Consider the following 25906-nt stretch of genomic DNA (forward strand, 5'->3'; position numbering starts at 1 on the left):
TTTATATAATTAATCTTATTAAAAAAATTATCTTCTTATTGCTACTGGGAAAATATTATTTTGTTTTATTAACGCTTCATAGCACGAACCAGACAAAAAATTTTAACGACTTTGCCCCGTAACTTGTGTAAGAGTTTTTAACAGTTCAGATCGGTCCCTGTAGAACTCTAATTGAGGTGAGGATACATCAAAAATATTATCATAAAGAAGTATTACTACTGTTATCAGCCCATCTTGATAACCAATTTGAAAGAGCTAAAAAAATAAATAACAAACGTATTAAACATATAAAATAGAAAGAATTTGCAGAAAAATTATAAAATTTACTAAATAATGGACTAAAAAGACATTTTGAATGATTATGGAAATACCTGATCATAGAATGGGACAAAAATAATTACTCAAATAAATTTTGGAGTGAATACGATTTGAAAGATTTACTTAGATTAGAATCTATGCAAATTAGGAATTTTCGCAAACTATAAAGAACCCAAATTAGGCAGGTTTGATTGTATTATAAAAGGTGTCATTATAACGATACTGAATAAAAAATATTATTCTAAAATTTTTAACTAGTAATTATAATTTTGATTAAATTATTTCCAGTGGTTTTATATTGATTTGCAGTATTTTGGTTTCTTTGGTTTATGAAAAACTAGAAAATATGTTACTGGGGTCTGTAGATCAATGCAAAGCCATAACCGGACTAAAGTGGTCCATATATTGAGAAGGTATTGAAACTTAGATTCAGAGATTGACTAACCTAGAGAGAGCGTATCATTAGAAACAATGCAACCCATATCAATTATATTATTTAATCAAAACTGATATTATACCAACGCATGTCTTGTTTGATAGTAGTAAACACATCAAAGATCAAAATAAACGACGACACTGAAATCGTTCTCTATCTGTAGTAGAAAACTTAAGTCCTCCTATTTAGCCATCAAGAGAACTCTAGCTAAAACGGATAAGAAATTAATTTATCCCCTTTAATATAGATAGATAAGAAAAGGGATGAAAATATATGTATTAAATTGAAATGCATTAATTTAAATATATTATAGATTGGATATATGTTTAAATTAATTGTTTAATTTACATTAAATTATATTGCAACCTTGCAATAGTTGATATTAATATTATTTATTATTATAATTAGTTTCGAAATTCTTTTTCTTCTGTACAAATAAAATATTCAAAAATTGTTAATAGGAGAATATAAGTCAATAGGTCCAATATACGTTTAAATTAATTCTTTAATTTACATAAACTAAATTATATACGCAAACTTGCAAGTATTATTATAATTATATTAATAATTATTATTATAATAATTGGATTTAATTTTTTTTTCAATGCATATTCATATATAGATTATTCAAAAATTGATAATAGAACATAAAAAAAAAGGGAATACTAATTTATTCGATTATTATTAAATTTAAAACAATTATTATTTTGATTGCAATCAGTTCAAACCCATATTTTTTTGAATTTTTTAACATGGTATTAATTGGTCTTGGGTAGAGTTTAATATAAATTGTAAATGTTTTGTCTTATAAAATTACATTACCTGGCCAAATTAATAGAAATGATCTAGCTAAAAAGAAAAAAAAAGAATGACTTGATAACTAGTAATTTGTCTATGAAAAGCAAACAATATAAAGAAGAACGAAATCTGGTGATTTGAAAAAGCTCAATTCTAAACCATTTTATTGGGAAGATTTTTAAATTTTGGAATATTTGATTTTCACCGGTTAATTTCAAGTAATTTCAGAAAAAAATATAACTCTGAACTTTTGAACTACAAATCAATATTTATATTTGAAACTTTTCACGATAGATTCTGTAATATATTTCCGGGTAAAATCATTTTTTTCAAAATTAAAAAAACAACCTCAGAAAATTGTTTTAAAATGGAAACTCTTCAAATTTATCTACCATGGAAGTGTTCCGCCAATCAGCTAGATTCTTATACCATGTAAATTACAAGTTGTCAAGAGAATTTATTATAAATTTATTATACCCTTTTTACTTGGTCTTTCTAAAGTAGGCAAAAAAAACAATAGAATATATAATGAACAAATTTATATGGCAACTGACAGAGAATTATAAAAAAAAATTAACTTAAAATTAAAGTTAATTATTTTAAATATCATTTTATAAAATCAAACATCAAATATGACAAACTATCACTTATTTATTTCTCAAATTAAAGAAAAACAAACCTCCAAAAATAATAATATAAATAATCAAAATTTTAATCTAAAAAATTACTATAAACTTATACGTTTTTTTAATAAGTATTATATTTAGTTTAGCATTTAAAAACTACTTTAGATATATTAAATCTAAATTGATCCGTAATGTTAAAATAAAAAACATTTTAAATTTAATGGATGTGATAATGGCTCTGTATATATAAATATATACAAAAATTTCTCCTTTATTTATCACAAGTAGATTATGATCTATACTTTTGCAAAAAAGGGAAAATTAAAACTTCCGAGACTTTCAGTTCTAGCCAGTATCATGTCAATTCGAAATCAGAAAATTCAACGCACAACAATTAGGTACAGAAAATTTGGGGCAATGTCAATTCAGCGCGTATCTAATACCAATTTTTCATAGATTAGTATTAAAAAAAATGATGGTTAAGAAGTCATTTTAAATTTTGGTCCTATTAATTATTTCTTCAAATTTTTTTTTACAATAATCTCAATTTAGTTTGCTAAATGTGTAATATCAATATAAAATTTAATAAAATCAAAATTTTAGATAATCAACGTTTAGAGACAATCGTTAACCGCTACATGAAAAATATATTTATGATACACATTCCCCGAGATCAAGAAAAATATATTATGATACTGCTGAAAATATTGTATTAATTGTAATCTGACTATGTAAATCGCCTTATTAATTATTATTGGGGGACCGCGTATAACTTAATTTAAAAAACATATTAATGTTATCCAATTACTTTAAATGTTATTTTAAACATATTTTTACATTTTTTTTATGAATACAATATATTGTATTTTCTAAAGTCATTTTATAAATAAATAAAAAAAATTGTTGCTTAATTCATTTTTTATTTTATAATAGATAAATTAGCCTAAACATAATATATAATTTTTTAAAATGATCCATAGAATTATTTTAAGAATTTTTAATAAATCTAAAAAATGAGTCAGTCTTAATTTGAATTTTTTTGTTAGTGTTGTTATTAAACGACCGATTTAAGCCTATTATTAAAAACGGTAAATTAAGAGATTAAAATTTATAATGTGTAAGATTGGAGATAGAGGTCCAAACCTTTCTTTTTCTTTCTTCATTCTATGCGCAAAATCTTCAGGATCACATAATATCGGCTACTAATCAAAATATCTTATAATGTTATAAATTGGTCTACCAAAGAAATCGGTTTAAATATTAGTTGCTAATTTTTTTTTTGATATTTTAAATTTTTTATTGATATTACACATTTAATAATTAAAATTGAGATATTTGTAAAAAAAAATATGAAGAAATGATTAATTGAACCAACATTCAAAAATACTTCTATTTAATCATCCATTTTTTATTCTAAGAAATTTATAATAAATTGCTATTAGATACGCCCTGAATTGACGCTGCTCCAAATTTACGATGCGCCAAATTTCCAGCACTGAATTTACGTGGAACCGTTCTAGCCAGCAAATATTGTGTGTTATTTTTTTTAAATAAAATTTGTTTATTATAATTTAAATTTAGTATTTTTTAGTGAATTAAAATTTAAATGGGTTGTTAATGTGTAATATTCTAATTGGCTTATATAAGTAGGTGTAAAAGTCATTGTTGTCATTGGCATTCCCAAATTTATTAACACTTTAAAATTTAGCCTTAGACTCGACCAAAAATACAGAGATTAAGATCCTTCAGAAGAATTTGACTTAATATTATAAATAATTCCTTATAATCATTTTCGTAAATGATATATCTAATTATTATTTTTTTTACCTTTAAGCTCATCATCTTTATCATAAATTAATAATAATCAAATCAAAAATTATTAATACACCCAAAAATTTAATAATATAAATCTGCTTTATATATTATGACACAATTAATCATGGTTAATCTAAAAAGATCGACATTAAATAAATTAAATCATATTAAAGTTTATAATAAATATTTTTTCTAATATGGGAAATTAAATGTAAAACATTTAAATAATTATATTTATTTACCTGGCTTAGCAACTAAAGGAATAAAAAATTGAAATTATATCAAAACAGTTTTCAACTAATTTTTGATAATTTTAAAATAATGTTTTTCTATTTATTTTTTTTATAAATACTTTCTAAATAATGATTTATAAAATTTTTTTTACTCACCATTAAAGTCGCAGAAAGAAATTAAAATTAATAATAAAATGAAAATTAGAACAAATTTATTCATAAAAAATAATTTTTGGATAAATTTTGAAATAAATAATGCAATTAAATTTTAGTTATATAAATTTTTAAAATTCAAATTAAAAAATAAAATAATGACTAAATATATTTAATTATAAATACATTCAAATTTTTAAAAAAAACTTATTATTTAAATTATTAAATAATATTAGATTTTTTTTTTCATTTTGTTCCTAAAATATATTTTAGCAATTATAAATTTGCTCTTTACATTTTCTTACGCATTAATAGATTATTAAGTTAATCATTGATCATATTCAAACAAAAATTCGCCTTATTCATTTTGCTTAGTTATTAATTATAAATTTAATTTTTCATTTACGATGAACATAATCAAAGGTTGCAAACCTTATTTATTGTATATTTTCTTATTAAGTTCATCAGATTTAAATGAAAAAAATTAAAAAGATAATAGCTTGTTCGGAAATATTAAACGATATTTAGACAATAAAGTCTATAAAATCTAAGATATCCTCCTCTGTTAAATATTATAGTCTATTTTATTTTTACATTCTCTTTATTATTTTAATAGACCTCAATGTCGCTAGGATTTGTAAAAATTTGATTAATTAAGCCCAGTTTAGGAATTCTTAGAAAATATTTTGCTACTCTCTGGTTTAACCAAGGAATTTTTAAAATTTGTTGTTTTTACCTAAGATAGATTCTGGACAAGGTAGATAACTGATTTTTTCTAGTTTAAAATTAATACTTTAGGTGAAACATTTTTATTAGATTATATAGGTAATCAATCCTTTCTTGCCTCCTTACGGAATATACACTTAGATCATATTTCATAAATCATTCTTTAGTTAATTCTTAAACTCCTTTTCTAAACTTTTCTGTTTTAAGATAAAAAAATCATATGAATTTCCAATATTATAAAAGAAATAATTTAACTAATAATACAACACTCCCATTTCTGTAATATAAAAACATTATGACGAGTTGAAAAACCTTTTTATTTAATTTTATTCACCGTAGGTAAGGGCATCAAATATATCTCTAATGCATTTAATTATTATATATGTTAGCGTCAATGTGTGTTTTATTAACAAAATCAAAATATTGTAACTCAAAATTTTTATCCTGATTTTTATGAAAAACTTTTAAAGTGGGAAGAGCCACCAACCTTAAACGACCTACCCCTTATATCAAGGTCTTTAATTTCTAATTTTTAACAACACTTATTATGGAAGTTAATTCAAATTTGAATTCCCTTAAAGCTTGGGAGAATCTTTTAATCTTTCCTTTTAAAGTCTTAATTAAACCTACAGGTAAAAATAAAAAAACTATTTTGCATGAATGCATAAAATATAAAATACACCATTTTTATCACTTAGAAATGGAAAATAACGTTCCTGATGTAAGGCCTACATCTGATTTTGCCCATAAATGCAAATAGACCAAGGAGACGTATGTGGAGCTCTTAAATTAGCTTCATCTAATGATAAATTGGCTCCATTTGATGAACATACTTCTACATTATAAAATGAATTGCACCCTCAGGTATTTCCTGAAGATCTTCCATCCCTATAAAATCTAATTTAATCGAAATAGGTAAGGAAGAACTAATTAAACAGTTTTATCTTTTAATAAAAACTCTGCAGGGGGAATTGACGGTTTTCGCCCTTCTTATTTCCAATTTTTAGTTAACCCTAAAAACCCTTATCAAGATTGATTTGTAAATTCATTGGTAATACTTAGTGAAAATATATTGAACAATGATTTACCTAGTCAAGTTCTTGAAGATTAATTGCCTTTTCTAAGCCTGATGGTGGAGTTCAGGCCAATTGCAATAGGGTCCTTAGGAGACTATTAGCTAAGATAATCGTTGAGCGCAACAAACCTGATGCTTCAAAAATGTTCCAAACATATCAACTAGGCTTTGGAAGTAAAGAGGATGCGAAATAACTGCTCACTCTCTTCGCATATATATCGAAGATATCCTCCAGACGCCATAGTTTGTAAGCTTGATTTTAAAAATGCTTTTAATTCTTTATCCAGAATAGCATTTTTGAAAATTTTTTATGAAAAATTTCCAGTTTATGCAAGATTAATTGAACAGTTTTATGGCTGTGGAACCCCTCTCAAATTCGGGGAATATAAAATTCCATCTGACGAAGCTAATCAACAAGGAGACTGGACCCTCTGATCTTTAGTTGAGGTATACATAACCTAGTTCATTGTCTAAAATCATTTTTTAATTTAAATTTAAACTTATGGTATCTAGATGATGGTACCATTTGCGGACCTTCTAAAAATATTCTTGCAGCGATATAGAGAAGAATTCTGTAAACATAGGCCTTACTCTAAATAAAGCAATATGCTTTTTAAATTCAAATACTCTAGAAATCCAAGGGTTTAAAATCATTAAAAAAAGTAAAATTAATCTTCTAGGTTCACCTTTAAGCAGTTTTTCCACAGTGAGGTGTTCGTGGAAAAATTTTTCGAAGGCTTATTAGGACTTGAAACTATTTTAAAAGAAATTTCTTCACACCAGAGCTTTTTTCTTTTAAAAAAATATTTATTTTTACCAAAGATTTCACATATTTTTAGATCTTCTTCCTTTTTTAAATAATGAAATTATCATGAATTTTAAGTTTATTAGAAAATATTTTAAATATCAAATTGGAAGATTTTAATTGGGGTTTCTCACAATTACCCTCCAAAATGGGTGGTTTAAATTTATATCCTTTAAATTTTTTATCTCTTTCCTCATTTTTGGCATCGCGTTTGAAGAGATATCTTCTTTTAACTCTCCTAAAGAACCTTTTAAACTCATCCTTTACAGTGGGTATCTTTAGCTCCACCTGAAGCTGTTTCACCCACAATCTTAACACACCAAATTATTTTCAAACCTTTAATTAAAATTAAAATAATCTCATCAAACCCCCCTTTAGAGTATACTCAACTATTACAGAATACTGACTTTACTAGTGGTTATGAATGGTTGAGAAGTATTACCAAGTCGTAACCTAAGTAACCTCTTATAAGATGAACAATTAAGAGTTGCCATAGGCCATCGACTTGGATGTAGCATTGTTCAACCACATATGCATCAAATGTTAAATATTAGTTGACTCCAAAGGGAGACATGATCTAAATTGTATATATAGTCAAGGCAGGCATGCAAGGCATGCAATTAATTCAGCTATTAACCGTTCTCTTAACAGGGCCCGAATACCAAACATCCTGGAGCCTACAAATTTATCGTTAGATGATGGCTTAAGACCAGAGTAACTTCCGTGCCTTGTCCGTGCCTTGGTCATTAGGGAAATCCTTAATTTGGGACTTCACATGTGTATCTTCTTTTCAAAAAATTTAAATTCTAATCCGGTTGATATAGCCGAGAAAAAAAAACAATGAAATATTCCAAATTCACAAATTATATTTTTACACCGATTGTTATCTCTTCCCTTGGACATATGCTAGGTGGAACTTTAAAGTTCTTAAAAAATATAAACGCTAAGACAAGAGCCCTTACATCAGAACCAAAAGAATTTAATTTTTTAAAACAAAACCTACAAATCATTATTTTAAAATATAATTACTAATGTTTTTGGGAACTTGTATTCCCACCCGATTTTATATATAATTGTTTTATTTTATTATATATTTGATGTGTTCATTTTAATATTAATTTTATTTCAAAAAATTATAATTTAATCTATTTTAAATTATGTGAATTTTTATATGATAAAATTTAAAATATAGCCATCAAGTGGATTTGAATATTATATCTTTACCTTTTTAAATAAAAAATGCTATGAGTAAAAAAAATGGATATAATTTATTTTCCAGCAATATATGTTTTGTAAAACTGTTATATTAATTTGTCCTATTTGTATTAACGCTTAAAAGTGGCATTTGCATTATGTAATTTTTCTTGATAAATTAATAAATGGAAGTAATTGTCCCAACGCATAGTTTATTTTCATTCATTTAATAATGTATGTAAAAATTAAAAATACAAATAATAAAACTAGATAAATAAATCAAATTGTATTGGATATAACAAAATTAAAGCAAAATATGTTTATATTTTCTTTTCAATCATCTAAATCTATGATAAATAATATTTGCTAAAAGAAGTGATAATAGCTACATTAAAACGTTTGTATAGATTATAATAATTGAGGTAGTATATACAACATCCCCAAATTTCAATATATGATAGAATATAAACGATAAAGATTTACATTTTAATTTCTAAAATGTTTTTTCGATATTTAATAAATGTTTGTTTAAATAAGGTCAAAGATCAACTTAATCAAAAATCTACTAAAATCTAAAATAATAATTATATATATATTGCATTTTTGGAGGTGAACAAACCTTATTTTATATTATTTTAATTTTGTTTATCCAATATAATTGAAAAATTAATTGTAATTAATAACTAAACATAAGAAATTATGTTTGTTTAAGTTCAAAGAATAATTTAAACTAAATAATCTATTCTCAAACATACAATAATGTAAAGAACAAATTTCTAATTTAATTTCTAAAATATTTAATGTTTTTGATTAAGTTCATTTTTGTTAAAATAAAAAAATAGTTAATTAATTATATTTTAAAAAATTTAATTATAATCTTAAATAGCTTTTATATTTATATTTCAGGGCCATTAGTTTATTTTTTTTTAATTTGAAATTTTTAAAAAATTTAGTTAACTTAAAATTTAATTGCGTTATTTATATCATATATATAATATAACATAATTTACCTTCAAATAAATTTTAATGAATAAATTTGCTCCAACTTTCCTTCTCTTAGTGATTTCAATTTCTTTCTGCGACTTCAATGGTCAGTAAAATATTTTTTATAACCATAATTTATGATTTTAATTTGTTATAAATTATAAATATAAACATTATTTAAATATTGTCAAAAATTATTTACTGTTTTGGCCCATTAGTGCAATTATAAGGCAGGTGCCTCTCAAATAACTAGGTTTTATAAGTTTCAATATCGTAAATAAGCCAGCTATTATTATGTATTAGTTCAATTTAAATCAAGCAATATATAATAATTTCAATTTTTTTTTATTCCTATAGTTGCTAGGCCAGGTAAATTCTTAGAATAATATACATTTATTACTAAAAGTTTGGAATTTAAAATCTCACATTAGCTATAAACCTTTTTTTCCCGATGAATGAAACTAAATATTCTTTTTAAACTTAAAATATGATTAAGTCTATCTTTGTAGATTTACCATGATTAAATGTGTCATAATATATAATAAAGTATATATTTGAATATTATGATATTGACCTTTGGGATATTAATTAATTTTTATTTGTTTATTATTTATTTGGGATAAATCTAAGTAAAGATGGGAAGATTGAAGGTAAGATTATATATAAATATCTTTTAAATCGAAATTGATAACATAAAATATTTAAAAATATTAGCTCAAATTTAAAATCATATCTAAGGTTAAGATTTAATAAATCTAGGGCCGATGACAACAATGACTTCTATAACCTCTATAAGCCAATACTAATAATACACCTTATCACCCCATTAAAATTTGAATCCACTAAAATACAATATTTATTATAATAGATCCTTTTATTTTCAATCTATCTTTATCGTGTCTTACTTTTAATCCCATACTCCTCTTCCTCTCCAAACTACAATCTTTCTACTTTTTATCTATTTCCTTATGACCAAGATGCATTGAATAAATGATCTTTCAGTCCGTACATATAAAATTTTAGGGTATTTGAACCTACATATAGCTTTATGTGATTTTCTTTTAGGCAAAATTCACCCTTCTATGATTATTCCTATATTTTATTTCATTCATCATTTACAAATTATTTATTACTGAGAAATTAAAAAATGAAAAAAAATCGCAACGGATTATATCTGATGAACCTCCTGCAGACGCCCAATAATAAGGGGAGCAGTATTTCTTTTGTCATGACAGATCTTGATTTAACAACATAAGTGCCAATTGAGTGCTTGTTGACGGGGCACACAATATTACTCTAGTTAGAACTGAAGGTCTAGGAAATTTTAATTTACCCTATTCACCAAACTCTAAATCATTATCTAGTATATAAGGAGAAATTAATAAGTATCATTGTTATTTAAAATTTTTCAGAGTATCGCTTTTCATCTGAATGTTAGATGAAAGTATAAATATCTCTTTCAAATTTTACATATTTTGTTATATTTTTATAATTCAATAATTCTATAGCATAATGTCAAGAACATTCATGATGTATAACATTTAGAGAATAAACAGTTCATTTATAATATCGTTAATAAGATAATATATCTAAATTATAATATTTATAAGAAAATATCTGCTATTGGAAATATATAATCTAAATTATTTCGCATATAATTTTCAAAATAGGATTTAACAATATTATCATTATCATAGGTGGTCAAATGATTTATGAAATACTTGAGCCAAATTTAGTATGCATTTATTTTAGAGAAGATACAAAATTCACAAATTCTGTAAACAATTTTAGGGATTTCAATAGATTATCTACAAAATCTCAATCTGGAATTAAATAATTTAAGTTCACACACATATTTAACATAATAATAAATGAACACTTAATAGTTTCACATTATATATTTTAGGTTTTAAGGTTTTGTTATTGTTAAATTTTTTCACATAATATTTATATATGTATATAGACATAGCATTTAAATTTTTTTTATTAACATACCGAGCTTAATTTATGTTTTAATATATATCTGAAGAAGTTTTTAATGTTGAACAATATTCAACATTTACTTTAGAGAAGAGTTTAAGATTGAATTTGAGAAAAAAATTTTAGAAATTGTTTTTCCCTTTCTTTAATTTGAGATAAAAAATAAAATCATCATCATATTTGATTAAATCATATAAACTTTTGTCTTAAGTTAATTTACTATAATTCTTCACCAGTTGCCATATAAGTTTGTTTCATTATATTCTATTGTTTTTTTTCTCCATACTGTTAGAAAGACAAGGAAAAAAGGGTAATACATTTTCATATAAATACGAGTAGGTGAAATATAACTGATTGAACAGTGAACTCTGGAATAAGGACTAATTTGGAATACTCCCATTGTGATTAATTCGAAGTATCTTCATTTTAAACATTTCTGAGGGAGATATATTATTTGAAAAATATGATTTTACCCGAAAATGAATTCCAACATTTATAGAAGAAAGTTGGTAATATGAATATTGATTTAGATTGGTTCAAAAGTTCAGTTTCCTACTTTTTTCTGAAACTTTAAAGGTTTATTACTCAATACATGTAAAATTATTGGCGGAAATATCAATTTAAAATTAAAAAATCTTCATATAAAATAATTTAGAAAGATTTTGAAATACTGGATTATGTTCCTTATTCGAGATTGATTTATGGCATAATGCATATTCTCTTATATTTCTTGCTTGTAATAAACAAATTACTAGTTATTAAGCCATTCTTTTTTCCTTTTAGCTAGATCGTTTCTATTAACTTGGTCAGGTAATTTTATTGCAAGATAACTCAACGTTTTCAACCTAAATATTGAATAACTTTTATTATATCTGATAAGCACAATCCTTAAAGATGGATAGTATTATTTAGGGCTAGAGTCATCAGAGGTTGCCGGCTGCAACTTTGCTCTAGACTTGGTGTATTTAATAATTATTTAATGCTATTCAGTTCTAGGAGTCTCGGGAGAGTAAAATATTTTAGAATGTTTTAAAATTAGTGTTTTTTTTGGAGCTTGGAGAATATAATTCGTGAATGAAAAAAAAAATTTCAATTTTTTAAATTATTGGAGTTTATCGTTAATTATATTAATCAGACAAATAGGAGTTAGATATTTGAAAATTGAAAATTGTTTTTGGAATTGGGACATTAGTGCTATTATGAATTAGGAACATTAAATTGGCGCTGATAATTTCTTTATTGTAGAAGTTTCAGATTAGAATATCCTTCTTTATCATTGAATACTAATATGGGATTACATTTAGATAGAAGATGCTATATGATATGAGACAGATTTGTTGATAAGAATTTGATAGTATTGCCTTTGACCTGTATAAAGATAAAATTGACAATTTAATAAAAAAAACATTTGTTAGTTAGCTTAATTGTGTCAATAAATAATAAGTAACGAAATTATACAAGTTACCGCGATATTGTTCTTAGAGAATAAGTAGTTCTTATACTAAACCATTTTATTGCCAATGTTGAGGCAAAATACCATTGAAACAAATTTATGAGTACATGAACATCTCTTGCATTATGGATATATATAAGGTGTCTACTATTGCTAAATGTTATTATAAAAATGTTTCTTATAAATAAATATAAAATAAATGATGTATTTGTTTCATTTAATTTTTATAAAAGAAAAATAAATGCGTTACTATAATTTAAAGGCATTTTATAAAAATTCATCATACCTTATAAAGTATATATTTTGATGTTCTTTATAACTGTGGGTCTAAAATTGCGTTGACATTTTGCTGCGATACTTTCTTCACTGATTATTGAACCTATGATTTATAATATATTTAAAAACACTAATACATAAAACCTATCGTAACATAAATGAATTCCCCCAAAAAATGAGGAAAAAAATTCAAATTATTAAATTAATTACAAAATTTAATAATTTATTGTTCTATTTTTTTTTTAGAATTTTTAAATTGGTTTACAGACTATTTTGGTAATACTTTTTTATATTTTTACATTAATAATTTATTCAAATCATGAAAAAAAAATATGGAAGGAATAAAAATATGAAGAATAAATTTTGGATGTCTTTGAGCAAGAGACTTTTTTTTCTGAATTAGATTTTAAATTATTGCAACAAATAAAACACACTATTCATTTAGACAAAAAATAATTTATTTACATTTCTAAATTCATTAGAGTTACTAAAATATATATATATGAAAGTTAAGTTTTAAGGAATATAGATGATCTCTAGATACAAATTTTTGAGTCATTTTTCTCAAGTAGGAATCAATTCCTTTAATTATACTGAGAATTAAACTTTGAATTTAGTTTTATATTGTTCATCAATCAAAATTAGTAAAAACAAATATAAAAAAGAACATAATATAAATCTTACTGTTTATTTATTTCAATAAATTAATGCAATAACAGCATTTTCATGGTCCTTTTTTTTTTAAATATTTTTCTCGTAACTTTTATTTTAATTAATTTATAAGAATGATATGTCCAAAATTTAAAATTGTATAATAAAATTATTCGTTCAATATTTAAAAATTTTGATTTGTTTTACATTGTCTTAGAAATTTTTGTTCTTCTTTGAAATTAATTTTTTTGCTTAAATCTTTTAAAAATCTAAATGTTAGAGTCAAAAAAAGGAGACGTTAGTGGTTTCGCTTATTGGAATAAAAATAAAATTGTTGAAGCATGTGTAAGCGGTTTGATGTTATTACTTGAGGGAAATCAAGAAACCCGAGTAAGATATATGATATTGATCTACTAAGAGCCCAAGAGATGATTATCAAATCATCAGGTCTTAAATGATATTAATATACTAAGGGCCCAAGGGATGGTTATCAAATCATCATTAAACCAACAACGTGTATATGATGTCGTTAGAGTTTTGAAATTTTGACTATAGACACGATTTAGACCATGTCTGCCTTTCGAATATACTGGACAAGCAGAATGATGTTAAACCTTATGCTAAACTGGTAGCGACTCTCAAATGAGCTTCTAACCATTCGTGACTCCTTAACCTGTCTTCTGTTTGGTATGTTAGGCACAGTTTAAAGGTAGATTGATTAATATGGTTGAGTGAAAATTGTAGGGGTGTTGTGTGTTTTATGGGTGATGATTGATAATAAAGGGGTGGATTGTTAAAAAAAGATAAATACATCTAACTATGTTATGCATAGAAAATAATGTGTATAATATTTCCTATAACACAAATCAACAATATCTAACTTTATTCAATATATATATAAATTTTTTAATAAAAAAGATTAACAATTTACTATTATAAAATTCCCAAATTTAAAAAAAAAATTAAAAATATAAAACTTCAAAATATCAATTAATTTTTAAAATAACAGAGTTGTTAATGCTTTTTTTAAAAGTAGCTACCCATTCCCATTACTAATTTTTTTAAAAAAAGATCACTCTTTTTAATATTAATTTCTATAATATAAAGTTCACGAAATAATATCATAAATATTTTTTATAATCAAAGAAATTGATTATACATCAAAAAAAAAGTTCATAATATTCTATTTGCTTTTAAAAAATAGCAAATTTTTTATAATTTGAATTCTGAGATAAGCAGCTACGCCTCTAGCCTTAAACCTGTCTATCTATACCAAATAGGCACTCAACACTAGGGAAAAGACGGGTATTGTATTTTTTTATTTTTAAAACGATATAATTAACGGATGATAAATCTTTAAATCTGCAATAATTAGAAATATATAGAGTTCAAAAGCTTATAAAATATTTGAATTACATTCAAGATTCTTCAACATTGTTGTCGAAGGACTATATTTTGAAATTTTTTATTTCAAAAAAAATATTAACTATTGTATTAATATTTATTTAGCTATTTTCTTCAATAAATTTATGTTCCTGTGAGTTAGAGCTTCATATGTCATGTGTTATCACATAAATTATTAGGATCTTGCAACTATTCATTTAATATTTTAAATAATATCATATATTCAGAATACTAGACATATCAAATTTTTTATTTTTTCAATTTCTTTTTAGTTTAAGATTTAGTCGTTTTTTTAAATCAATTAACAATTATATATGTCGGTGATAATTTTCTTATAATTATAATATTCCTTTACCATTCATATTCCCCTCTCTGCTATATAAATACATAAATACTTCACTAACGCATATAAGAAATAAATGGGAAAATAACAAAAAAAATTTATTGACAGGGATTTAAACTGTTTTTAACGTCAAATGCACCTAGAAATCCTTATCTCATAAACTGGATTAAGCTAAATCATTAATCAATAAAGATCAAACTCTAACCCAAAACATTCCTTAGTTTAGACTACAGATATATTTAAATGGTTGCTTTATAGCAGATGTTAAATTACTTAAATTTTCAATTTTGAGGTGATTTTATTTCTGGTTTCCATTTCATGAATTTAATAGTTTTTCCGGAGTTATTATTTTTGGGGAGGGTTACTCTTACATTGTTTCTGACTTTTTTACTAGATTTTTCTTTCTGCGGCCTTTATTTTCTGTTATTATTTCATATTACTACCAAGGTTTTATTTTAAATTTCGCCTGATTAAGCACATGCATCCAGAACTACCTTATAAATTTCTAAAAGACTGTATTTTTCTATAGAACATTAAACTAAGAAAAATATTATTTATTCATTTGAAAATTTTATTCCTTTAAAAAGACCATTGTATGAATGCAACTTTATATTTATCGAAAATATAAAATATTCTAAGGCGATCGTCACTTGAATTAAATATTTCAGAGTTATATTTTCTGGAGAAGGGTTAGTCTTAAGCTGTTTCTATATTTCAGAAGATTTTTCCCTTAGGTTTGGGATTACCTTTCCTGGCCAGGTTTTATTTCACTTATTGCCTGACTAAGCTAATGTATTCAGAACAACTTATGTTGAAAGAATGTTTTCTTCTATTGACCAATGAAGTCTTATTGTCCAATCGATATTTATATAAAATTCTTTTTCCTTTATAATGACCACTGAATGAAAGTATTAGTACAACTTGTGCTATATCAAAGAAAAATTATGCTAATGATTTCGGCACATGAACTAAGGGTTTCCATAATTATAAAATTATTGCACTGAAACCAAAAAATTAAGACAATTTTTATAATACTTAACACATACATCAAATAAGAGACACCGATTGATATCAAATCGATCCAAATAAGCCACATCATAATATAACCATGTTTATAATGTGTTGAATTTAATAATGTAAATAATTTACTTTTTTTATTGATATTATATCTATTTTTCAATACTTATATAATTTTCCTATCTATATCATTATGAAAGGTCATATACCAAAGGCTGATGCAACCAAGGAAATTGAAAATTGGGTATGTTAGTATTACAATGGTAATTTAAAATTCAAAATAGAGATTAAATTAGTTATTAAAAGTTACATCAAATTCTTTTTCATAAAAGAGGTTCAGATCAAGAACTATAAAAAAGGATATATCTAATAATAAGAACCAGAACACCTCCCGTGGCTAAAATCTATAGAAACTTAGAACCGGAAAAAAGAAAACCCTTTTATCATTTTCAAATATCTGAAACGGAAACTGGTCTAACACAAAATAGAACAAATTATTTATTTTAGTTGAAGTCTCAAATCAATTAAAATATTGGGGAAAATATTTATACTTACAAGCAAATTTATTCTACTGAAGAAAAAGATATATATTTACTGTAAATTTTTGATAATAAAGGCTTATATATGTGAAAATAATAAAATACTGACACCTAATTATAAAACTTAAAATTACATAATCAAATATGTTTTTTTCTTCATTACTTAGAAAAATTTTTATTATTATAAAAATAAAAGGGTCCATGAAGATGGGTTAGTATGTCCTTATCAAAACTTCTATTCGGAAATTTATATTAATAGGATCTAATTTTATCAAGTAAATTTTATTAAATTTGTATAATATTTATAAGATATTGATGACAGCAACCAAAATACATAGTTATCTCTTACCTTTGTTAAAACTATATTGAAAAAATAGATACTATGTTTTTAAAGAAGGCTCTAAATTATGAATAGAAATTTTATCGAAATATCTTAAAAATAATTTGCATATTTTAAATGTAAATTAAATATCTATTTCCCTGAAATATTTTTGCTAAATTAATGACAAATTTCTAATTCGCCCATCATATTTTAATCGGAAAGTAGTGAATTATTGATAATAAAATTTAATAAGATTTGATTTTAAATTATTTATTTATATTCAATTCAAGCATCAATTCAAATATAACATCATTTATAATATGATTTTTTTTAAAATATCATTGTGATTTATTTTTCGAATTTATATTAAAACATTGATATTAACATATCGCATTTTTACATTTCACATAGATATATATATGACTTGATATAACATTGAATTATTGATTGTGATATATTTTTATTATTCATATTAATATAAGTCAACCCAAAATATATATATGATAAAATAAAAAAAATTTAAATTAAATAATATAAAGGAAAAATATGATGTAAAATGATAAGAATAAGGAAGAAAAAGTGAGTCTAGAAAAGATCTGTGAAAAGAAGATTGCAATTTAAATTTTGTTTAAGGATAGCTATAGCTAATCTCTGGAAGAAGATTCTTTATCCATAAAGCATCTTTAGTATTGCTTTTAAAATAATAAATATGATATATAATTAATTCTAGCATTATATAACTAGTGCAGTAAATTAGAAAGATTGAAAAATATATTTAATTTAAATATTCTGACAGTTTCAGATGAAGTAACTAGCGTTAGCAGAAATATGATTTTTAAAATGATGGTGTAAAAAATGCATTGTACCCCACAAATTAATTTCTTAGGGTAAACCCAAAGTATGGTAAGTTTTTTTTATCAATGTGAGGTTGAGTGGTTAAAGGCATGATTTAAAAATAGTGACCTATTATGGAATGCCACAACTTTTTTTTTAAATATTTTTATACTTCAGATAGATGTTTACAACTTATTTTATCGTAGGAATCGATATCACTATATCTATTTCTTTTATAAAAGTAGTGTTTAAATTGTTGAACAAATATTTATAGGGTTTAAATTTAACTAACATATGGGGATACCTTAATAATTTAAATTATTACTTAATAATAGAACAAAATGTCATTTTTATTTCATTAATTTGATTTTTATAGAATTGCAATAAAATTAAGTGTTATTTAAATATAATTATCAAATTTTTTAAACGAGCGAAACGAGGCTATATAATATTATAAACCGAAATCAGTTTTGCTATATATATAAATTGTAATCTTAGGGCCATATATTTTATGTAAAACTTTTCCCGGGAAGTTATAATTATATTTATAAGAATCAATTTTTCTAATATTTATTTTATATATACTCAGTTTTTTATTTTATTCAAGTTTGAGGTTTAGTCTAGGATAAACAGCGATTAAGTTTAAAAATTAAATCGAACCAGAACCAGGGTTGCCATGTCTCAGGGAGACTCCCGCAATTTTTTAGTCTCTTTCCCGCTAAACTACAGCAAATAGAAATCTCCCGCAAAAATCTACTGCAATTTTTTAATTTCTCCCTCAATTTTTTTTTAGCATTTTAACATTTTTAATATATAAATAATAATTTTGAGAGACATTAATTGATAATTTTTATATTTTTAAAATAATTTTAAATATTTATTCGAAAAACATGTCTAGTTTGTAAATTCTTTTCTATCCTGTTTTATTTTTCTCCAATAATAAATCAATATCATTTCATATAAGTCAGTAAAGGGGAGTATATCAACATCGATTGCAATACAAAAATATTCACAAATAATATAATACAGATGCTACTACATTTATGGAAATCGTATACATCTATCATGTAGTTCTATATTCACAATGCTATATTATCACAATGTGGATCGAATCTTTTTCTCGTGATATTTAACGACTCGAATATAAGTGCAAACCTTACTTGTGGTAGAATAAAAGAGAGGCTATCACAAGTGTATTAGTACCTGAATCCTAGGGTTCAATTCTAGACGATTTGAAAGATAGGGATCCATATTCAATTCTAACAGATGCATCTAATAAGGGAAATGTTTTTAACAAGAATAAGAACATTTCCATAAAACTGTTAAAATACAAAACATATTTTTATCTATTTACTTAAAAAAAGTCAAAAATAACGATTATGACAATTGTCACTTTTCTACAGTACACTTTCATTGAAATATTAATTTAACATGTTTACATAACATATTTTAATCTATTTACTTTAAAAAAAGTTCAAAAATAACGATTATGACAATTGTCACTTTTTTACAGTACACTTTCACTGAAATATTAATTTAAAATGTTTACAAAACATATTTTTACCTATTTACTTTAAAAATACTTTAAAAAGTTTAAAAATAACGGTTATGACAATTGTCACTTTTCTACATTACACTTTCATTCAAAAATAACGATTATAACAATTGTGACTTTTCTATATTACACTTTCACTGAAATATTAATTTAACATGTTTACAAAACATATTTTAATCTATTTACTTTAAAAAAAGTTCAAAAATAACGATTATGACAATTGTCACTTTTTTACAGTACACTTTCACTGAAATATTAATTTAAAATGTTTACAAACATATTTTTACCTATTTACTTTAAAAATACTTTAAAAAGTTTAAAAATAACGGTTATGACAATTGTCACTTTTTTTTGAAATATTAATTAACATGTTTACAAAACATGTTTTTACCTATTTATTTTAAAAATACTTTAAAAAAATTAAAAATAACGATTATGACAATTGTCACTTTTCTACAGCACACTTTCACTGAAATATTAATTAACATATTTACAAAACATATTTTTACCTATTTACTTTAAAAAACCTTAAAAAAGTTCAAAAATGACGATTATGACAATTGTCACTTTTCTACAGTACACTTTCACTGAAATATTAATTTAACATGTTTACAAAACATATTTTTACCTATTTACTTTAAAAAAACTTAAAAAAGTTCAAAAATAACGTTTTATTAAAAAAAATATATCAATCAAAAAAAAAATTGTAACAAATTAAAATATATTTTAAAAAAAATATAAAATAAATTTATAATAATAAATTAATATTAGATAATAATAAATTAATCTCAAATAAATAATAAATTTATTAATTAGTAAAATAGAAAAACAACATTGCCTGGTTATTTCGGCAATGTATACTTTGCCTCTTATAAAGTATACTATGCTGAAATTACAAAATTACCCTGCCTATCACTCCCTCACATTGCCGAAAATGGCAATGTATACATTGCCGAATATTTCACATTGCCGCTAACATATATGTATTATAAAAAAACAATTTAAACGAAATACATGGTTAAAGACTAACATGTTTAAAATAAAAACAATTTAAGTTATACAAATTTAAAAAAGTCAATCTCGATTAACATTCCCCTTTCTGAAAAGCCTTGCCATAATCCATTTGAGCTGTCATTAGCAAGCTTGTCGTCCAAATAATTTATCATTTTGATTGTCAAGTTGTTGCATATGTCGTCATAATCGTTGGCTTGTTTAAATCGTAAGCTTCATATCTCAGTGGTTATCATTATCAATTTTTTAAAATTGTTATTATCATTATTTGTTATTAAATATATATGAAGATTTTGAATGATTTTAGAATGTAGGTATTGTTGAATAACGTCGTAATAGAATAAGATTCGTCGAGTAATCAAAATAGAATTAATTTAACGAATATCGAATTTGATTAAGAATAATTGAATCAGAATAAATTTATCAAATATTGAATAATTGAAATACAATAAATAATTGGTCGCGTTTTATTTTTATTTTATATTATATATATTGCGTTTTAGATAATAGCGTTTTACGTTTCTCAATTTTGCGTTTTATAAATAGATTTCATAATATATCATTCCTTTTATATTTATTTTTTGATTCCGCGTTTTTTATAATATATCATTTTTTATATTTATTTTTAATTAAGCTTATTTTTTTTACAAAATCAATATTATATTATAGGTATTTTTTTTTATAAAAGATGATATGTACGTCTGTACATCCATCTCTCTCTTTAGAGATTTTAACTTTATGCCCTTATTTTTTAATTTAAAAAGTATTTTGAAATAATAATTATTCATAAGATTGCTTTTAGTAAATAATAATTTCTTGAGCCTCAAATTTTTAGAAAAAGATCTTCTCATGACATCTTTGAGTATTTTTCCAGAATGAAGACGTTTAAGTGATACTTTAATTGTGTTCAAAATTATAAGTCTCAAATTTTTTTTATCGCATTTAGTATTACATAAGAGTTTTTTTTAATTTTATAATTTTCTCTAATCTTTATTTCATTGTTTTCATTAATGTTTATTTCCTTATTTTCTATAATCACGAATATTTCAAATTTTATCATGTAATTTATCTCTTTTAATTTATTAGAATCTCTTTCAATTTGAATATTTGGTACTAATTTAATATTTTTCAAGTTTTTGTTACTATGAGATTTACAATTATAATGATAATTTCTTTTATTGTAATGTGTTTATTTATCATGTTTATTATCTAATTTTATATTTTCATAATAATTTTTATTATTATATTTATTAAAATTTTTATTACTAACATTTTTCTTATCATGGGATTCACAGTTATGACCCTAAAATTGCTAGTTTTATAATTTCTGTAGTCTCTACAATTACAATTTTCATAATATCTAAAGTTATTATTATTGCAATTTTTATTACAATTAATATCATATCTTTTAAAAAAGTTTCGTCCAAAGGTTTTTTATAATTTTTTTTGTTAATTGTAGAGATTAAAAATATAGGGTACCTTGAAAGTCACGTGATTGATGAATGTTGTCAATCGTTAGATATTCGAATTTAGTAAAATAATTTTCTGATTGAGTTGCTTATCGGTTCCTCTGACTCAATAATTTTAAAAGAATATGACTTTGTTAAGGTTGGCAAAAAATTAGAGAAATGGTGAATTATATTTTAATTAATAATTTATTTTAAAAATATTTATTAACTTTTAAGTACAATAATTTTCTAAGTTTATATAGTTTACAAAATCTATCAAGTAATTTATGTCGAATTATTGAGTTAATTTTATAAAACGAGTCCGCGAGGTTAAAGTTAATATAATATAAAGAATAAAAAAAAATCAATCTTTTATTTAATAGATCGCGATTAGTTAATAGATATCGATTAATTTGGACATCACAACATTTCACTCCTTAAAAAAAAACTCTACTCAAATATGTGAATCTTTTATGTTCAAAATATAATCTTGATATCGTGCGGGTAATGTTCTATTCCGGCTAGGCCTCGTAATGTCGGCTGTACACTCTTTTTCTTGTTCAGTAATATTTCTCTTCTTGTAAAATGTAATCGTTGGTAAAGTATTTGGGTCATGAATTAATACTTCATCAGTGGTAAATCTTTTCTTAAGTTGGTCTAAGTGCTCCTACTATACCATTTTTCGTTTGAATTAGAAATAACATATTACTTTCTTTTTTAACTATTACGCCTTCATCCCACTTGTTTACTCCAAAATTTCTATACCAAATTTTTTCTCCAATGTTCATCGTTCTATTTTTTGGTAAAGTAGTGAACGAAGTGTTGTCGTCGTCTTCCTTTTATTTTATAAATCCCAATTGAACATGAGTTTTCTTGATGGAATGCCAGTCGTACTGTTTGGCGTGTTTCTATAATTGAACAAAAATTTCTCCAAAGCGATATCTATGTCCATGTTATTTTGTTCCATGCACTTTTTCATATGTGATTTAAAGGTTCTTCTTTCAACTTGCCCGTTTGACTGTTGCTGGTGAGCTGAAGTCTGAAAGTGATGTATATCATGGTCTCTACAAAATTTTTTGAATAGTTTGAGCCGTTATCTGATACAATTTGTTCTGGAATACCAAATAAGCTTATTGTTTTCATCAATTCTTTTATTGTAAATTCCGAGGTTATTGATTTCACCGGCGTGATTATAGGAAACTTACTGTACGCATCTACTATAAGCAACCAGTACTTGTTAAAAAATGACCCAGAGTAGTCAATGTGTATTCTTTCGAATGGTTTCGTAGTTAACATCCAAGGATGCTGTGTATTAATGGGATTATTGGCCCAAATGTTACATGATTTGCATTCTTTTACTTCGATAATATCATTATTAATTCCAGGCCACCCCACTTATTTTTGTTAACAACTGAGTACAAGCTTTGTTGGTAGTTATCCTTAAGAAAAAAAAATCAGCATAATAGTGCGCACAAATTGAGCGTTTGCGTTTTGCCGTACTTTTTTTAAACGTAACGCTTGCTATGTTTAAATTGAGTTGGCGTTTTTAAATTATTTATTAAAAAATGGAATTTATTAGCACAGATCAGGAAAAGATGGTAGCATTATGTTTATTGTTAAAACATAAAAAAAGGAGGAAAAGTAGAGGTAAAACATCGCAAATATTTATTAAAAGACAATTATTTTCTGAGTATGTTACACTGAAAGGTGACTTAACAACATCTCAGTTCTTTAATTATACAAGAATGAAGAGAACTACATTCTATCATATTCTTAATTTGATATTTAATGACATCAATCCTAAAACTACTAACTGCAATAAGCAAGTCGATGCAGAGGATAGGCTATTCCTCACCTTAAGGTAATAATTTTTTAATTATCCTATATTTATTCATAAAAGATATTTGATAACTGGTATGTCATTTTCACAACTATCATACAGTTCAAGGATATCAAAATCATGTGTTGCATATATAGTTATATCAGTATGCAGGGCAATTTGGAATGCAGCAAAAGATATTTACATGCCAAAACCTTCAAGAAAGGATTGGGAAAGAGTACCTTAAATTTATATATTCTAATTTAATATATAATTATTTAGATTTCACAAGATTTCCTGCTTCATTCAGGGTTTCCCAATTGTTTTGGTGCCTTGGATGGAAAACATATCTATATAAAATGTCCTCCAAATAGTGGATCTCAATATTTTTGTTATAAACATAGATTTACTTTAGTTTTGTTAGCCTTAACAGACATAAATAGAAAATTCCTATATATTGATGTTGGGGCCTATGGAAAGCAGAGTGATGGGGGAGTGTTTAAAAATAGCTCCCTGTATAGAGGTTAGATTAAAATGAATTTTAACTAATTAAATTAATTATATTTAAAAAAAATTGCAGAAATTGTTAACCAGACTCTTGATCTACCACCTGCCAAACCTTTTCCTGGCCTTAGTGAAAATATGCCTTATGTAATGGTAGCAGACGACGCTTTTCCACTGTCACATTATTTGATGAAACCCTATCCTATAAAAGGTCTATCTATAGAGGAAAGGAATTTAATATGAGATTATCACATGCTCGGGTTAGTGTTGAACGAAGCTTTGGAGGCATTGTAAAAAAATTTGAAATTCTCAGCAAACCTATAGAAGTTAGTTTGGAGCATATAGAAATTATTGTCAAGACTATATGCCTTCTGCATAATATAATAATAAGCAATTAAGGAATAGGTGCTGAAGTTGATGACATAGGTACAACAAATATTGTAGTATTTTATTTTCATTACATTTAAAAGATACAATGCCTAATCTGACCACTAGACCACTCCCCATCAGCAAAGACAGACAAAACAATTCTTCAACAATTGAATCTAGAATTTTAAGAGACAAATTTAATAATTTTTTAAACTCTTAATTATTTATATATATGTGATTGTTAATTATATCAAATATGATATTGATTGTTATTATTTAGAATATTATTTAATAAATATATTTATATAATAAAAATTGTGTTTAAATTTTTAAACATTAAATCACATAATTTATTTGACAAAAAATTTAATAAAAAAATGAATATTTAATGAGTTATTTATTAATATATATTTTAATAAATCTATTTTTCATTATATATATAGTAGATACATTTCATAATCTGACCACTAAACCATTCTCTATTAGCAGAGACAGACAAAACTATTCATCAACAATTATATAAGAAATTTTAAGAGACAAATTTTAAAATTTTTTAAACTCTTAATTATTTATATATATGTGATTGTTAATTATATCAAATATGAAATTGATTGTATTAATATAAAATAGAATTTAATTCTAATTTTTCAATCTTTATTAATAATTAGGACACTATTTTAATAAATAAAAACTTTATGAATATTTATTTTAAAAATAATATCATAATATTTATAAAAATAAATATATACAAATAATATCATAATATTTATAAAAAATATATATATATACAAAGAATGTATATATATATATATACAAATATAATTCAATCTATAATACTATTAAAAATATCAAGTGGAGTTTCAATATTGTCCACCATTGGTTCCAATGGTTTTAAATAATTTGTATGTAAGGAATACATGAATTTCATAACCTCAGATTTAAAAAGATACTGCCTATGTATATCTAGAGCATCAAGATCTGCTTCCAATGGTTGTAGATACAACCTAGATAAAATATAAGCTTTTAAAGATAATAATAAATTTTACCTATTTGAAGAAGGTTTCTTATCTAATAGCTCCAACAACCTATCTTCCAATTTTTGACTAGGAAATGATATCTTTTTGATACTCTCACTAGTATCAAAATTACTGGTTGTTGGCCTGTCAGCAATGGTTGGCTCCATAAATTTAATATGCTCCAACCATTTATATGAAGACT

The 25906-nt window shown here is 24.1% G+C and overlaps 1 protein-coding gene across 1 annotated transcript; it reads left to right on the forward strand.

Moving 5' to 3' along the window:
* The first annotated feature begins 23741 nt into the window (after positions 1 to 23741).
* Positions 23742 to 24562, forward strand: LOC135922178 (uncharacterized). The gene is made up of 4 exons (XM_065456603.1): positions 23742 to 23857; positions 23897 to 24053; positions 24098 to 24338; positions 24396 to 24562. Exons 1-4 carry the CDS (start codon positions 23742 to 23744, stop codon positions 24560 to 24562), a joined length of 681 nt encoding a protein of 226 aa, XP_065312675.1.
* Positions 24563 to 25906: the final 1344 nt, after the last annotated feature.

Source organism: Gordionus sp. m RMFG-2023, chromosome 1, assembly GCF_954871325.1.
Source record: "Gordionus sp. m RMFG-2023 chromosome 1, tfGorSpeb1-WG-v2, whole genome shotgun sequence".
NCBI classification, from domain to species: domain Eukaryota; kingdom Metazoa; phylum Nematomorpha; class Gordioida; order Chordodea; family Parachordodidae; genus Gordionus; species Gordionus sp. m RMFG-2023.

Bases quoted from the DNA above. Each gene is read 5' to 3' on its own strand.
- LOC135922178 (XM_065456603.1), top strand. From the start codon at position 23,742: ATGAAGAGAACTACATTCTATCATATTCTTAATTTGATATTTAATGAC. The intron at 23,858-23,896 runs GTAATAATTTTT...TATTCATAAAAG, and splicing joins AGGCTATTCCTCACCTTAAG to ATATTTGATAACTGGTATGT. The intron at 24,339-24,395 runs GTTAGATTAAAA...AAAAAATTGCAG, and splicing joins AAATAGCTCCCTGTATAGAG to AAATTGTTAACCAGACTCTT.